Source organism: Equus quagga, chromosome 15 (genome assembly GCF_021613505.1).
Source record: "Equus quagga isolate Etosha38 chromosome 15, UCLA_HA_Equagga_1.0, whole genome shotgun sequence".
Classification (NCBI taxonomy): domain Eukaryota; kingdom Metazoa; phylum Chordata; class Mammalia; order Perissodactyla; family Equidae; genus Equus; species Equus quagga.
Window position 1 is genome coordinate 77108638 of NC_060281.1, and position 17142 is coordinate 77125779.

The 17142-nt window shown below is 46.1% G+C and overlaps 1 protein-coding gene across 1 annotated transcript in view; it reads left to right on the forward strand.

Annotated features, from left to right (window-relative positions):
* Positions 1 to 16827, forward strand: part of FBXW8 (F-box and WD repeat domain containing 8) — a 112945-nt gene extending 96118 nt beyond the window's left edge. Inside the window, exons 9-11 of the mRNA XM_046638852.1 lie at positions 10119 to 10292; positions 12972 to 13082; positions 13728 to 16827. Of these exons, the coding sequence (XP_046494808.1) occupies positions 10119 to 10292; positions 12972 to 13082; positions 13728 to 13872 (430 nt within the window). The 3' untranslated portion in view covers positions 13873 to 16827. The remainder of the gene's footprint in view (positions 1 to 10118; positions 10293 to 12971; positions 13083 to 13727) is intronic.
* The last annotated feature ends 315 nt before the right edge of the window (positions 16828 to 17142 follow it).

Here is a 17142-nt window from a genome sequence, read left to right on the forward strand (position 1 = left end):
AGACAGAGGCAGTAGTGGGCTGTCTCCATCTTGGTCAGAATCAGAACTCCCACTTTCTTTTAAATGATTTAAATAAATACCATAGCCGGCAGTAGAGGGCTGAATTAGTTGAGGTCCCTTCCCATTCTGTTGCTGTCAGTCTTCTCTGTGATCTGCTCATTCCTTTCCTGGGAAATCCAGGATCTGGAATGGAGAAGCGTATCAGTGCTCTGCTGGGGAGAGTCAGAGTAGGAGTTAGTGGTCAGGGCACGTCAGGCGGCTGGTGGGCTGCCAGGGCAAGATTCACCAAACCAACAGAGCCCACTGCCTTTTTCTCCCTGTAATCTCAAGTGTATTTTTAAAAATTTTAGCAGCTTTATTGAGATAAAATTCACTGCCTACAATTCACCAATTTAAATTGTACAGTTCAGTGTAAAGTTCACAGGGTTGTGCACCCATCACCAAGTCAGTTTTAGGACATTTTCATCACCCCAGATAAGAAACTATTAGCAGTCACTCTCCATTACCCCCAACCTCTGCAGCTCTAGGCAACCAGTAATCGACTTTCTGTCCCTATGGATCTGTTTTGGACAGTTCATATAAATGGAATCATATAATATGTGACGTTTTGTGGCTGGCTTCTTCCACTTAGAATCATGTTTCCAAGATAAACATGTTGTAGCCTAAATCACTACTTAATTCTTTTTTTATGGCCAAATAATATTCCATTGTATGAATATACTACATTTATTTATTCATTTATTAGTCAATGAACATTGGGTTGTTCCTACTTTTTGACTATTATGAATAATGCTGCTTTGTTCAAGTAGAAATTTTCTGTGTATGTGTGAGGAAGATTGTCCCTGAGCTAATATCCTTGCCCGTCTTCCTCTACTTTGTATGTGAGATGCCGCCACAGCATGGCTTTGACGAGTGGTATATAAGTCTGCCCCTGGGATCCAAACCTTGGGCCACCAAAGTGGAGCACATGAACTTAACCACTATGCCACCGGGCCAGCCCCATCAAGTACCAATTTTTGTGTAGATGTATGTTTTCAGTTCTAAGTATGTATATACTTAAGAATGGAATTACTAGCTTATATGGTAACTCTATGTTTAACTACTTGAGGAACTGCCAGCCTCTTTTCTAAAATGGCTGTACCATTTTACATTCCCACCAGCAGTGTATGAGGGCTCTAAATTCTCCACATCCTCACCAGTACTAGCTGTTGTCTCTGCTTATAGCTGTCCTAAACGGTATGAAATGATATCTTGTTGTGGTCTTGATTTTCATTCTCCTGATGGCTAATGATGTTGAACATCTTTTCCTGTGTTTTTTGGCCTCTTTGGATAAATGTTTATTCAGATCTTTGGCCCATTTTTTAATTGGGTTGTCTTTTTGTTTATTGACTTGTAAGAGTTCTTTATGTATTCTGGATACCAATCCCTTATCAGATATAATTTATAAATATTTTCTCCCATTCTGTCAGTTGTATTTTCACTCTCTTGATGATGTCCTTTGAAGCAAAAGAGGTCTTAATTTTGATGAAGTTCAATTTATCTGTTTTTTCTTTGTTACTTGTGTTGTTGGTATTATATTGAAGAAGCCATTTCTAACCCAAGTCGCAAAGATTTACTCTTAAGTTTTCTTTAAGGAATTTTTGTAGTTTTGGCTCTGACGTTGAGGTCTGTGATGCATTTGGAGTTAATCTTGGTCTGCGACGTGAGGTGGGAGTCCAACCTCGTTCCTTTGCCTGTGGATATCTAATTGTCCTAGCATCATCTGTTGAAAAGACTATTCTTTCCCCATTGAATTGTCTTGGCACCACTGTTGAAAATCAATTGACCATAAAATCGAGAGGTTATTCTAGGTATACTCATCTGATTAAAATTTGAAATGATATCAAGCTAAATGTTTCTGTGTTTCCAGTTTGGGATCATGTGCCTTATTATTTTGGTGTTATATGTACATCATCTTATTGTCTGCAGTTAGTATCATGGGCTGGCTCGTTATGGATCGCAGAATGTTCAGTCTAGCAGAGCCCTTCAAGACCATCTAACGCTGGCTCAGCTGAGGAAGCAGGTCCGGAAGGGTTAAGTGATGAGTGTGAAGGCTTCTTACTCTTACGGGGCAGGACGCAGAGAACGCTCCACTTCAGCCAGAGCGCTTTCCAATACAGAGGGCTCTGAGCATAGCCTGTGTGATTAAACTGGGCAGTTCTACCTTGAAAATGTTGTCCTGGTTGCTGTTTAAATGAATTAAATAATAAAATGAGTCATTCACCAAAGGCCATCATTTTGGCCTATAAGGTTATATTTAAAATCCTCTTTAATAGCCCAGGTTCAGTGAGACGAAATAGAATCATGTATTGATTTTTTTTAAAAAAATACTAATTTTCTCGATTAATGTGGTCGTTTAAAAAAAAAAAAAGCCCACGTTTTAATGCTTTCTTGCTTGTTCCCTTTATTTTCTGCATAGAAATATAGCCTAAGGTCAGGTCCTTCTTAATGAAACTGCCAAGCCAGAGTCTGAAGAGGCTTCGTCTTTGCCCTCAAGTCCAGTTTGCCTTATTATTATATGGGACTGTTTCATCCAAACCAATGGGAAGCGAGCCCTGAGTTGTGACCCCCAATTAAAGAGTCTCAGAGCTTACTTCTGGCCCTGACAAGTACGAAGTTGTGGTGTGCTGCTGGTACTGCTGCCTGCTGTTAGAGAGAGAGTGAGCGGGGCGTAAATGTTGTGCCTGCTCCATCTGCAAGAGTTATTATAAGTCATTCAAAGCTCCTAGCAGAGGACCAACCAGAGCGTGCCTCCCTCTCAGTTCCAGCACGTTTTCCTGCCCATCAGATGGATGCTCCTCTGTTGGAGTCTTTGGAAGGTTCTGGTGTCTTTTGTTTTAATTGGCGGGCTAGAGCTGACTCCTATGGTGTGATTTTCATTAGAGAGGGACTGGAGAGAGGGAGTGTTGGAACAGCCCTCCAGACTGAACCATGAATATTAAACATAATACAATTACAGCTTTCGGACCAATTATTTTTCTTTTCAACGGGCAAAGTGGATGAAATACTCACTAGATAGAGATCACAGTGTCTACCATTGGCTTCTTTTTGTCCCTGGAATCAGTTGTCTTGGTATATTTTTGTGCCCATTTGCTGTGCTACCTGTTTCCCAGCATCAAGTATTTGATTTGAGCGCTGAGGGTGCGGGCTTTGCCAAGGTGTGCTGTGGTTCAGGTTGGTGCTGCATGCTGTCAGATGTTCCAGGCAGACCCCGGTTTCTTCATGTGAGTCTGAATGCTCGTGTGGACTTCACACACTGACTGTGCTGTTTGCTTTCTGTCTGTAGACAGGAAACCAGAGTGATGCCTCTCAAAGGAGATGTCATATAAATGCTGTTCCTTTTTCCTGTGGGGAGAAGTTCAAGTCTGCCTTGGCCCACTTTTGTTTTCCTTACAGATATAAAATACACAAGTGCTGTATCTTTTGGTGTGTTTATTTTGTTTGGAGCCATCCATGCTGGTATCTAAATACAATAGGAAAACAGATGGCAAACTTTGAACTTCTGGACCAGATTTGTGTTTGCCTTTGTCTCCTTAACAGCCAAACTGTAAATTACGGAGGCTAAATATTCAACAGAGGAGCTCTTTATGAAAATCAGCATTATTAACCAAATATGCACTGGAAAGTATTTGGGCTAGAAATTTCTTCCCCCCTTCTTTCCAAGTTCCCATTTAGTAAGCAGGGCAGCTGTAGCCCAGAGGCAGAGCTTTCACAGCATCGAGACCGTTTCTTTATTCTCTGCCCAAGCCTCCTTAGCTCTCTTGCCCACAAGTGCCTGCACATAGGTGTCTGTAAATGCTGATGGAGGGAGGCCTTTGTTTGCAGTCTATTTCGGCTCTCTCTGCAGCTCTCCCTCCCAGACCCCTCACTGGGCAGTGGGGGTTGAATGGCATGCTGGAGTAATAGAGCTCTTCCTTAGTCTGCATCGTCTACTTGGTTCCATGTCCTAGCCAGGAAACATGAATGGCTCTCTCCTCTGGGTTCTAAGACTACATGTTTTTAAAATCCTGTTTTATGTGACATTGCCTAACTTATAGATGCATATATTATTTTAGAAATTATGAAACAGAGCATACATATGGGAGTGTGTATGACATGTGTACAATTTAGAGAATAATGGATCGCCTGTGCACCCACCACTCTGCTTAAGACACAGAGCATGACCTTGGAAGGCCTCCGGGTGCCCCTCCCAGCCATGAATGAGTTCTTGTTTCTTAAACAACATGGCAGCATCTAGAATAAAAAGCAAAAGCCACCTTATTCCCTCATTCTTCCATTACCACTCTTCTCCAAAGTGACTGCTATCATGAACTCGAGTATGTCCTTCTAGAATTTTATCTTTAAAATTTTTCAGTTTTACTTAAACAGGTAACCTGCATATTCAAAATTGAAGTCAAAAGCACAGAGACATATGTAGGGAGAAGTTGGTCTTCTGGGAACTTCTCTTCCTGAGCAGCCTGAGCAGCCTCCTCAGCTGTGACTGCAGAACCAGTAGTGTTCTCCAGAGGGCGTCTGCACCCGCACAGCACGGACGCCTGTATCTCCACCCGCCCCGACCTGTCAGCCCGCTGGGTCCGGTGCTCTTCACGGGGCCGTGGCTCCTCTCAGTATAGATCTGCCTCCTCTGAGGACTGTGCAGGCCTCCGCTGTATGGATGTACCCGAAGTGCTTTAACTAGCACTCAGTGGGTAGAGCTAGTTACTTGTGCCATCCACATTGACTCACTCAAATTCATGACAGCTTAAATGTTATTTCTAATTTTTCCTGTCAGTCTAATTATTGTTTCTTAATAGGAATGTCTCTTTTCCTTACATTGCTTTTAAGACCTCTTGTTTTTCGCATTTTCCCACTTTATTATGATACTCTTAGATATGTATTCCTTTTTATTTATTCTGATTACTGCTCATTGAGTGTGAGTGTGCGTGATTCATTAATTCTGGAAAAGTATCAACTATTTGAATATCGCTTCTTTGCCATACACTCTATTTTCTCCTTCTGGAACTTCTTTTGGACATATGCTGAACTGTCCCCTTCTATCTGTCATGTCTCTTAATCCCTCATTCACATTTTTCATCTGTTTATCTCTTTGTGCTCCATTCCATGTAATTGTTCAGATTTATCATCTAATTCACAAAATTGTCAAGTCTAATGAAATTGATTTCAGGGACTATGTTTTCATTTATAGAAGTTTTATTTTGCTTTTGTCTAAGGCAGGAGTCTCAATACTCCCACCCCCCACTGTGGGTGGGCCCATGTCTTACTGTCTCACCTCTGCATTGCAGTGAGATCCAAACCTGTTGGTCCTGAGATGGGCACCTGCCAACAGCCTCAGCCCCACCACATATGCACACAGGCCAGGGACATTGCATCTCAAGCTCTCCAGGCTGGTTCTCAGCTTGGGCCCTGGGGAAGCCACTTACTGTGTAAGCTCAGCAGTGCGTTTAACAGGGTGTTTGTTCCTACTACTGTCGAGTTGAGTCCAACTCCTAGCGACCCTGTGGACAGCAGAGCAGAACTCTATTTCGGTCTTTTTGTACCATTCTGTCACGTTCTGGCAGCTCTATCAGACAATGCTCCGCTGCTGTTCACAGGGTTGTCATGGCCAGTTTTTTCGGAAGTGGGTGGCCAGGTCCTTCTTGCTAGTCTGCCTTAGTCTGGAAGCTCCGCTGAAACCTGTCCACCGTGGGTGACCCTGCTGGTATTTGAAATACTGGTGGGCATAGCTTTCAGGAGCACAGCACATGCAGCCACCATGTATGACAACTGCCTGACCGGGAAACACACCTGGGCCGCAGTGGTGAGAGTGCCGAATCTTAACCACTAGACCACCAAACAGGTATTAGTTATATTTTATCCAGCAGTATTAAGTGATTTTCAGTGGGAGGGTCAACAAGTTGTCTGAAACAGAAGCCCTATCTTTTGCAACGAAAAACATTGCTGTGGGTTAATGACCTTGTGCATGTGTGTATTTGTACACATATATTAGACATATCCTAGATAAATTCCTAAAAGTGGAATTGCCAGGCCCAAAGTGAAGTATAGGGGCCCAGCCCCATGGCCTAGTGGTTAAGTTCAGCATGCTCTGCTTTGCCAGTCTGGTTCTCGGGTTTGGATGCCAGGTGTGGACCTACACCACTTGTCAGCTATGCTGTGGTGGTGACACACATAAAATAGAGGACGATTGGCACAGATGTTAGCTCAGGACTAATCTTCCTCAGGAAAAAAAAAAAGGGAAAAGAAAAAGTGACATATATTTTTCATTTTGTTGGATACTGCCAAATCACTCTCCAAGGAAAGATCTCTGCTCGCATCAGCTGTCTGTAAGGACCTCTCTCTCCAGGTCTGATCAGCATGGAGGGTCCCTTAGAGTGTATTTCCAAACTTTATCTTGGCTCAGTAGATAACTGACAAGTGGTATTGCACAGTAGTTTTATTTTGTAATTTCTCTCGTTACCAGTGAACTTGAACATCTTACACATGTTTAAAAGTCGTTGGTATTTCTTTTTCTGTGAACTGTTTTTTTGTATCTTTTTTCTCATTTTAATATTGGGTTGTCATTCTTTACTATCAATTTTAAAGGAAGTCTTTTTTTTTTTTTCAAGAAATTAGCCAGTCCTCTCTGTTGCAGACATTTTCCCCAGTTTGTCATTTGCCTTGACTTTATGTTACCCCCATGTGGGAAAAACTTAAACACTTTTATGTACAGTTATATTTTCCTTTCTGGCTTCTGGGTTTTTAATGTTTAGCAAGGCCGTCCCTATTCTGAATATGTTTGTAGTTTAGTTATGTTTAACCCTTGGAGCCATGTATAATTTATTTTGGTGTAATGTAGATGGTAGAGCTCCAAGTTGAGATCGTTATAGGGAATTTTCCCTTTCATGGTTATTATAAGTGGGATCTTTAGTTACATCTTTAAAACTAGTGGTTTTAAAACAACTAGTGCTTGTTTGTACATAAGATAGTTACTGATTTTGACATAGTAATTTACATTTATTAGTAGTGAATGATCTTGGATTGTCATCTCTGATGATAAATTTGTCCAACTCTCATTTTCTTCTTTTATCTAATTGTATCTAATTTTTTTAAACTATGTGAAATAATAATGGTAAAAGTGGATCACTATATTTCTTAAAGACTTTACCTTAGGAATCAGTGTTATATTTCATCAAGTTTCTTTTCAGCACCCGTGGTAGTGGCCATGTGGTTCTTATCTGTTAGAGCAGTAGGGTGAACTGTATTGAGAGCTCCGAGGTGGATGCCGCCTGTTTGTAGCAGGTTGCTGTGGATTCTGGTGGTTAACATTTTATTGGGGTCCTAGCACTGATGCAGATCCACAGTTGTCTTTTGTCCAGCTCTCGTGGTTGGGTTTTGGTAGTAGTGGAATGCTGGCTTCCCCTAGAGAGCTGGGAAGCTCTCCTCCTGTGCTGTGCAACAGTGTGTAAGCCCTGGGGGCCGTTCCTTCCTGGTCGGGCCAGTGTCACTTGTTCTTTTCCTGCGGGGACTGTTGCTCCTGGACAGCTTTCCCAGCTTGCTCTTTGTTACTTTATCTATTTGGATTTTCTATCTCCTTATGTCAGTTTTAGTAATTCTTATTTTCCTAGAAAGTCATTAATTCATCTAGGTTTTCAAATTTGGAGATTTAAAAAATTAACTCAAGAAACAGAAAACCTGAGGCTGGCCCCATGGCCGAGTGGTTGAGTTCGTGTGCTCCACTTCGGCAGCCCAGGGTTACACCGGTTCAGATCCTGGGCGCAGACATGGTACCACTCATCAGGCCATGCTGAGGCAGTGTCCCACATGCCACAACTAGAAGGACCCACAGCTAAAAAAAATCTACAGCTATATACTTGGGGGATTTGGGGAGGAAAAGCAGAGAAAAAGAAAAAAGAAGATTGGCAACAGTTGTTAGCTCAGGTGCCAGTCTTTAAAAAAAAAAAAAAAAGGAAAGAAAGAAATATAAAACCTAAATAGATGGCCATGGCTAAAGGAGCTGAATTACTAAAAAAAAGCCCAAAAAAAAACAAAAAAACCTGTCTACAAAAAAAATTAGGTCCATGTAATATTTTGGTTTTTAGGCAACTTTTACCAAACATTTAATAAACTGTACCCTTCATCGTTGTAAAGTACTCTCATCAAATGCTCTTTTCTGCTCTGAAATGTGCCTTTTCTGGTATGGAATTGTCACCTCTCTTCCTTGTCATTTGCATACGTACCTTTTGTGCGTAGCACAGACTGAGCTTTTCTTTGGCCCGTGTGCAGCCCTTCTTGTTAACAGGTGGGTCTGCTCCGACTGCATCTGTTGGCCCAGCAGACGTGTTCGGACCTCACGTAAGCCGTCGTCTTCTCGTGCTGCCTTGTCAGTGTTTGTTGTATACGTCACCACGTGGCCTGTGTGTTGGCTCCTCACAGTCCTTCTGGTCTTTTGCAACATCACTTTCTTTCAGAGAGTATCCACAGGTAACTCACTTTGAGTCATTTTCTGTTACAAACAAGGTCTTAATTATACCTTCATCCTTGGTAGGTAAGCTAGGTATAGAATTTTCAGTTCAAAATAATTTCCTTTCACAGCTCTGAAAATAATTTGTGTGTGTGTGTGTGCACACACTCAGATAACTACGAGTTTAGGACACAGAATGTGTTTCACACAATCCCTTCTCACCATGTTTTTTGTGTTGAACACATGCTTACGATCACACTCAGAGTCTTAGCATCACGTCTGTCCAGCTCCCGGCTAGACGGCAGGGTCTTCCCAGGGCAGTGCGCCTTCTCCTTGTGGACTCGCAGCAGAGGGTCTGTCAGACTCAGCTGCACTGCGAGTCTGCCACCTGCAACTTTAGCTCTTGTGGCTTCTTTGAGGAACTAGCTATGTTGGTATTTCTAGTGGGTACGAGATTTCCATCTCATTAGCTAATTTATCTCTATGTGGAAATTCAGCATATACTTGCATAAAAAGTAGTTTTTAAAGAGGTTCTTAAATTCAGATCATTACCAGGCAGGTAATTATTCCAGGACTTTAGGTGAGTGACTGCCTCGTGTCCACGCACTCTCACCGTGACTCAGTCCCGCTCGGCCCACTGCAGATCTTCCTCCACTTGGGGTGGGGTTCATGTCCCGATAAACCTATCCTAAGTTGTAAATATTGAAAATGCATTGTTACAGTAAGAAGTTGAAAAAGAGCAACAGTTTTCAAGGATTTTTTTAAAGCAGTAGAAAAGTTTACACACACAAAGTGTTATTTCACAAGATGATTTATTTAAGTGTGTGTGTGTATTTTTCAAAAGTAAAAAAAAACAGAACAGTCTATTTAGACATATTCATCCTTCAGCAAATGTTTGAAGTGAGATGAATCCCAAAGTTGACCTCATCTCAGAGTTGTGCAGTTCAACAGTAGATTGAATTCCGGGCTGGAACCCACCGTCGTAAAGTCAAAAAATTGTAAGTCGAACCATCAGAAGTCAGGGACCATCTGTATAGACTCATTCTCTCTCCCAATTTCGACAAGATGGTGATGAACTTACAGAGTCATCAGAGTTAAATACTCGAAAAGTGTTGTTTTCCCAACCAGGTGAGGGTTTGGGTTGCAGACAAGTGTAGCTGACTTACCTTGTGTCCCTAACAGAATATTATTCTACCAGCAAAACTACTGTGCTGGGCGGTCAGCTTACCCTTTGGACAGTCTTCATAGGCTGACACCCGTGTGGAGGCACGGTGCCCGTCACATCTCAACTTCCTTGCACATGGACTTGGGCCCAGGGCAGGTGTCTTCCCTGTTGAGCAGATAAAGTTAGCGACAGGGCAGCTGATAGACTTGTCCTGGGTCTGTCTTGTTCTATGTGCTTTTAAATCATTCTGATTAAATAGTTGTGAACAGTTCATTTCTGTTGTGTCTTGGCCTCCTGGGATAGTGTACTCATAAGGACATAAAAGTTTGATATCAGTATTCAGATGTTTGCAACTGAAAGCATTTTATATGCTATTTTCGTAGCATCGTTGTGCACAGACCAGCACACCCGAGGAGGAGTGTGCATCCTGGGCTTTAATCCCATTTGCCTCCTCTGTGCTTGTCTTGGGCCTTCTAGGGTGAGGATCCACGATCTCCGCACTGACAAAATCGCCCTGTCGCTCTCTGCCCACCAACTCGGGGTCTCCGCAGTCCAGATGGATGACTGGAAAATCGTCAGCGGAGGCGAGGAAGGCCTGGTCTCTGTGTGGGATTATCGGATGAACCAGAAGCTGTGGGAGGTGCATTCGAGGTAAGTAGTTCCTCAGGCGTTTTCAGTAATAACAGCAACAGTAGTGGTAACAGTAGTCAGCCTCTGAGCCAGGCAGGCACTGGGCTAAGTGCTTCATGTTGCTGTGTGATCCTCACCATAACCCTGTGAGCTGGCTGCTGCTCTTATGTCCATGTTTCAGAGGAGGAAACTGAGGCTCAGAAATGGAGCTGGTCAGTGGAGGGAAGTTCCTCTCCCGCTTCATTAAAGCTGCTGTAACCCATGCCCAGTGCAGGTGGAGGCCCTGACGTGACGCCTAGCTGAGGTGCAGCCACCATCTTCTATGCCAGTCTCCACACGCATGACGGTCACTTTCTGCCCGTTTCTGGGACTTTCTAAGACACTGTTTGGAAGGACACTTAGGACTGAAAGTATTCAGGCTTCAGCTAAGGAGGAATTTGTAATTTCAACTTTTAACTCTCACATTCAAGAGAAATAAATACCATCCCAAGCACAGGCCGCTGGCTTCCTGGATGTAGGTACGTTTGCATTAATGGGGCCTCACTGCTTCAACATGGTCGAGCCTGCTCCTGACCTTTAAAGCAGAGGCAGCCTCACCTGGAGCAGGGTCAACTGGAGCTGACCTGAGGCCATCCCCTCCCCCACATTCCCCCAGCCCTGCATGCCTGCTTTTGAGGCAGCTGGGAAGAAAGGCGACAAGCCTTCTCCCAGCTGTCCCTCAGTACTGCTGTAAAGAAACATTTGGGGGCAAGTGACCGTGAGGACAGAGGAGAGTGGCCACAGATGCCAAGGCCTGCAGCTACGAACGGAGGGTTTTCCCCTCTAACTGCAAGTCCTGATAAACCAGACCTATGAGAAGGCAGGGCAGTCTGCATTGTGAGTACAAGAGGCGGCCAGGTGGAAAGAAGAATTAGTGTCTTCCTTGGAGGGCAGTGGTAGTGGGGGCTTCCGCCAGCAGCTGTTCTCAGACTTGAGCCCGGGGGCGTGGGGCATGTCCACCCGCCCAGCTCTGGCCATCAGCTGTTTTTCTGATTTCTGTGGTGATGCACTGAGTTGCCACTAGGTGGTGCCAACAGGCAACTAAAACTCTCACATATTAGCATCGTAGAAATATTTGCCTTTAAGGGAACCCTTTTATTTATTTTGAAGAGCTGGCTCAGCCTGGCCTCTAGGACGGTTCCCACTGCAGTCCGGGGCCCCAGGGACTGCCACCAGCCCCACTTAGTTCCCTAGGTCTGCACTCCAGCAGGTCTCGTTTTTCTCTCCCTGAAAAGCTGCACTCCCTCGGATGAGTCATTCAGGTGAAGCCAGGGTGAGTGAGGTCTTCTCCAGAATCGTCGTCCCGTCCCAGCATCTGCCTTCCTAACTCGTGTGTAAATGCACACAGTGGCCGCCACAGTTAATGGCTTGTCCCTCATGGGGGCACTGTTTTCACCTGCACAAGGCCGATGCCTCGCTCTTCAGTCTGCTGCGCAGAATTCATATACTTGCTCAAGTCCTCGCTGCCCGTGCACACTGCTGATCCTGATTCTCTTCTGAGTTCTGGTCCAGCTCTCGCTTGGTCACTTTCCTGTCCTGCCTCACTGGGCCCCTAGTGAAGTCCTGTAACAATATTTTCTTCTGGTTGGTGCCCCAAACCCTGGACTGACAGGGCCAAGCTCAGACTCCTCCTAACCTTCATTGCTGTCCAGAGGATCTTCTGCTCTCGCCAGGAAGCCTGCCCCTGCCCTGGCCATCCCAGGAGCAGCCCTGACTCAGCCCGAATGGGCCTCTCCCTCGTCCCCTCCTTTGCTACCCTCTGCCTTTCTGAAAGGGCCTGGCTGATGGGCCAGCATCTCCCGGGGCCTGGTGGACCGTTTCAGCCCGTGGTGATGTTCCTCCTCCCAGGTGCTGAAGTCTGTGTCCTATCTTTGTGGCTTGTAACATCTCTCATGCTCTAGAAACACTGGCTCTGTGTGGGAGTGTATCTTACCTCCTTAGCTAGTTAGCATTAAAGAAGATGTCCAGTGCAAGCAGATGCCTACCCTCGGAAGGATTGCTGTGTCCCTGGCTCAGTGCCGTGGCCAGTGCTGTAGGCAGTGGATAAGAGTTTTTAGAGCAAACAAAAGCCTTTGTTCCACATACTACACAGATTGTAGATCTACGTAGTTCTACAGCTGCATAGATCTCAAGCCGTTTCCTTCCAGGATTTTCTGAATATGCTTTCACAACCCAGAGTACATGTGTCATTTGTAGTCCTCTGACTTAGGACTAGGGGACCTTTATGGGACACCACTAAATTCACCCCGTCACCCCCATGCCCTGCAGAGAAGGAACCTGGCTTGGAGAGCTTGAGTGACTTGTCCAAGGCCAGCCAGCCAGGAGGCAGAAATGGGGCTGTTGTCCACGGCATGCTGAACTGTCTCAGGTTGAGTGTGTCCTTCATGTGTGAACACACCCAGTTGTTGGGGCCGTCAACCGGGATGCACGAGGGGCATTCAGACTTCTTTACAGAGAAGGGCGCAGAGTGTGGCCTTGCTCAACCCAGCTTTGGGAACCGAGGCAGACACAGCGTCCTCCTCCCTAAAAGAAAAGCTTGGCTCAGAGGGTTCTAGAGTTCCTCGCAGCTGTAAGCTTCCGAGACCACGGTAGCTAACGTGGGGCATGCTCAGTTTCCATGGGACTGACCTCGCAGGACTTCTCTCTCCCGCTGTGTTCCAGACACCCCGTTCGTCACCTCTCCTTCAACAGCCACAGCCTCATCACGGCCAACGTGCCCTACGAGAGGGTGGTACGCAGCGCCGACCTGGATGGCTTCAGCACTCACAGGAGGTCAGTGGGCTGGGCTGGATTTGTGGGTGTTCAGAAAAGCCCTTCTTAGTTTGATTTATCATTGAATGCCTCCCCCATGCCACATTGCTCCCTTCAGGATGTACCCTTGGGCATAGCCTTCTTTCCATAGGAATTGGGGAGTTACATGTAGATGCGATAGAGTGAATTAGCCGATAACACTTGCTGAGTGCCTGTTTTAAGCACTTCCTCAACAGTAGCTCACTGCTTCTGCAGACAGCTGTGTGGGGTCGGGAACACAGAGAGGAAAGGCCAGCCATGTGTGCCGAGCACCCGAGACAGGAGGCTTAGGGACCTGTTGTGGTTAGAATCCTAGTGACAGTGGCAAAGCCCGGTCCTCTGAGTGGAGTCCCGTGCCTCAGCTGCCGAACAGGACTGACCCACATGCAGGTGGTGCCGGTGCCTCCCTCCCAGCACTTAATTCCTGCCATCCAACTTGCCCGCTCACCAGTTTCTCTCCAGTCTCAGGGTCTTGAGTGTCCCACACACTGTGGGCCCAAAGGTCAGATCTGTTAAGTCGAATCGCTGTCCTGTCTCAAGCAAATGCCTGCTGCAGAGACAGCAGCCGGAGGGGCGAGGGCCAGTCACGCAGTGCTGATCCTGTTGCCCAATTTGTGCTTCCTCTAGACACCGGGGGCTGATCCATGCCTACGAGTTTGCAGTGGACCAGTTGGCCTTCCAGAGTGCTCTTCCCATCTGCCGGTCATCCTGTGTCACCACAGCGGGTTACAACTACGACCTTGCGCTCGCGTTTCCCTATGACAGTATTTAGGGAGTAGCCTCACTTGGGGGCAGGGCGGAAATGGGAAGAACCAATGTTAGGAATTTGACAAGTAGGCAGAGCTCTGCCCCAGGTTGTAAGTGTTTGGGGAAGAACACCACCCCAGGGTCCACTTGTGTGACGCCGCACATTCCTGAGTTGCCTTCGCCTTTCTCCTTTGCCCGCTCCTTTTCCTCGAGCGCCTGTGAAAAGCGGGGTTTGTCAGGGCTTGTTTCATCTTACTCTGTTCCTTCTGTCTTACAGTTTTGAGTGCCTCACACTGATGACTCAAATTCATACCTCCTTGCCCTCGCACACCTCCTCCAGCTCAGCCCACACCTGCTCCCACCTGTCTCAGGAGTGGCCCCCCAGCCCGAGCTGGGATCCCCGCTCTCCTGGCCGCCTCGTGGATTTCCCCATATCGTTGTGTACACTCGGCACAGGGTCTTGCTGCAGTTCTCCAGATCAGGCCCGGCCTTATCACTGCTTCCCAAGGCCCCTCTGTGCCTGCTCCTGCCTGCTGGCCAGCCTTCCAGTCTCCAGACCTGTCCTCTCTGGGGGCCCTTCTGTGTGCTGGGCTCTGAGCCTGCAAGGCCCCAACACCCACCCATCCTTGGGATCTGAGAGCCAGTGTTGGGTCAGGGTGGTCTTCTCTGACACATCCGACCACCATCCTCCTCCATAAAGCTGGGGTGGCACTTCTTTCTCCTGGCTCTTATCGCCATTCATGATTATGTATTTATACAACTACTTCATTAATGACTATTCTGCTTCCTGTTGTGTCTACCGCATGTGATACAAAGTAGGTATTTTCTACATGTTCATTGAATAAACAGCCATCCTCCCAGTGGGATGGAAGGTGATTCTAGGGTAGAGAATGAGAGGAAGAGCTGTCAGAGGAACCATGATCTTAAATCACTGAGATAAAACAGGGCAACAGAAGAGAACGGTTGTCCCATTTGATCGATAGCCTCCATTTCCTAAGGATTAGGAGGGCAAGCTGTTGATTACTCTTGATCCAGGTTGTTCTCAGCAGCAGCCACCTGACAGACCTCAGCTTCTCAAAGCAAAGAACTGACAGAATTACAAGGGAAACAACGTCCTCACTCAGTGGGCAATCAACAGATCGAATCGTAAAAATATTTAAGGATTGGAGGATTTTTTTTTTTTTGGTAATTTATAAGCTCGATCCGATAGATTTAAACATAGTTTTGTACCTTTTCAAATACCCGTAGACCATGCACAAAAAATGACCATGTATGAGACCACAGAGAACATCTCAGATTGCAAAAGACCATATAGGCCAAATTCGGTGATCACAATCCCCAAAGCAGTAAGATTAGACATCCGCACAAAGCAAAATAATGAAAACATAAACACACTCCTGGAAATTCCAAACACTCCTGAATTAACTCACTTTTAAAGAGGGAAATAAAAATGGAAAACGAGCTCTCTAGACCAGAGTGACAGTGAAGGCACTGAACATCAAAATCCCGGGATGTGGCCAGAGGGGACAGACAGGAGCTGTGACGTTATAACAGAAGATCAGACAGACTGAAAATAAGTGAACTCCACCATCACCTCAGAGAGCTGAGGAAAGATGACAGTGATCCCAAAGAAAGTAGAAGAGTTAAATAAGGATAAAAGCACACATTCGTATTTAATTTCAGTAAATAGAAAACCAACCAATAGTAAAGTTTACCATAAAGCCAAAAGCAGTTTTTGAAAAGACAAAATAGACAATCTTGATTAAAAAAGAAGGCATAAAGGACCATCAGAAACAGAACCGGAGGAAGTGGGCACAGTGGGCATTTCCTCATGGGGACGGTTGGCCACACTCCTCTAGAGAGCAGATGCTCTCCCGCCGGCTGTGAGCGCATCACGCTGGTGACCGCGCGCCTTTCCTCAGCACCCTGGAGCCCTTGAGTCGGGAAGGCTTGGATGGTTTCCCAGGTTGCTTAAGATACTCGGTCATTACAGATCCACGTCCGGCCAGAGAGGACAGCGGAGCCGAGTGGGAGCTGCGGCTAGGAGGCCTCACTTACCTGTGCAGAGCACGCTGCTTCCTTGGGCCGCCTTCCTGGGAGGCAGCTCTGTCAGGAGGGTTGTCTGCTTCCTTTCAACCAAATTCCGCCACCAAGGAGGCCAGTCTGCAGTCAGCACACGGAGTATTCTATTTACTGTCATTGGTGTGTGGTGGTCTGACCCCCTCATGACCTCGCTGAATAAGGTTTCCGTCCCTCCTAGTCTTCATGCAGCTGGACCCCTGGGTAGAACAAGGCGCAGTCCCTTCCAGGTGGCGTCACAGTTCATTTTGCATTCCTTCTCCCTGCCTAGCTTTGTAGGAATTAAAGAGAATTCAAAAGAAGTTAGGCCCAGAAAAGTTTATTAGGATTAAAGAGTTTTAAACTGTTGTTGCTCCCTGCTAACAGCTGGTCCAGTGCACAATTTTACAAGCGCAGGGTTGGTTTGGGTTTTTTCCCAGCCTGTTTATAATATCTCCCATTCCTGAAAATTGCCTGGGTTTTGTGAAGGAGAGTTTATCAGACCCAAACTGTAATCTCCAGGTACACCCACCTGAGTCAGTGTTTTCTGCTGGAAGAAATCGGCCTGGTAGGGAAAGGATCAGAGTTCCTTTATAAACCAACGTTTACCCAGCGACTTAAAAAAAAAACCTTGGCCCCTATCCACCCCTTCTGCTCACCCCGTCTTACCTCTGTCCCCGTTGTCTGTTCTGAGGGAGCTTCTGTGCAAGTTCTGAGTCTTTAGTGGATTTGTCATCTCCTTTTCTTCTGTAGCTCTTCTGCTTCTCAAACTCTTCCGCTCTGTCTCCCCTAACACAAGACACTCAGATGCTGCTGGGGGAGCCAGAGGCCGGAGACCAGAGCTCTCATGTCTCGTCTTCAAATGCTGTGGGCCTTTGCTTTGTACTTGGTCTGTTGGTCTAATATTAAATTTTTAAATGTATTCATTGCTCACGTTTCTTGTCACCCGGGCAAGGTGTACACGCCAACCCCCTGGCATACCTCTTTCCCGGCTCTCTCCCCACCCCTTGCAGATCGCACCACCTTGCATGGTGGCCTCGTTTTCCAGTCCACGGTTAAGTAGTTTTTCCCAGAACCACCACTACAGGAGTTCCTAGCCTAGGATCCAAGAAACTCACAAGATTAAACATGAAATTGTGCATGAGTGCATTTTCTGGGAAGAAGTATGGCTCTGTCATCAGATGCTCAACGGGCACCGCAGCCCCCTGAGTTCCCTCTCTGCCACTAGACTGTGCTT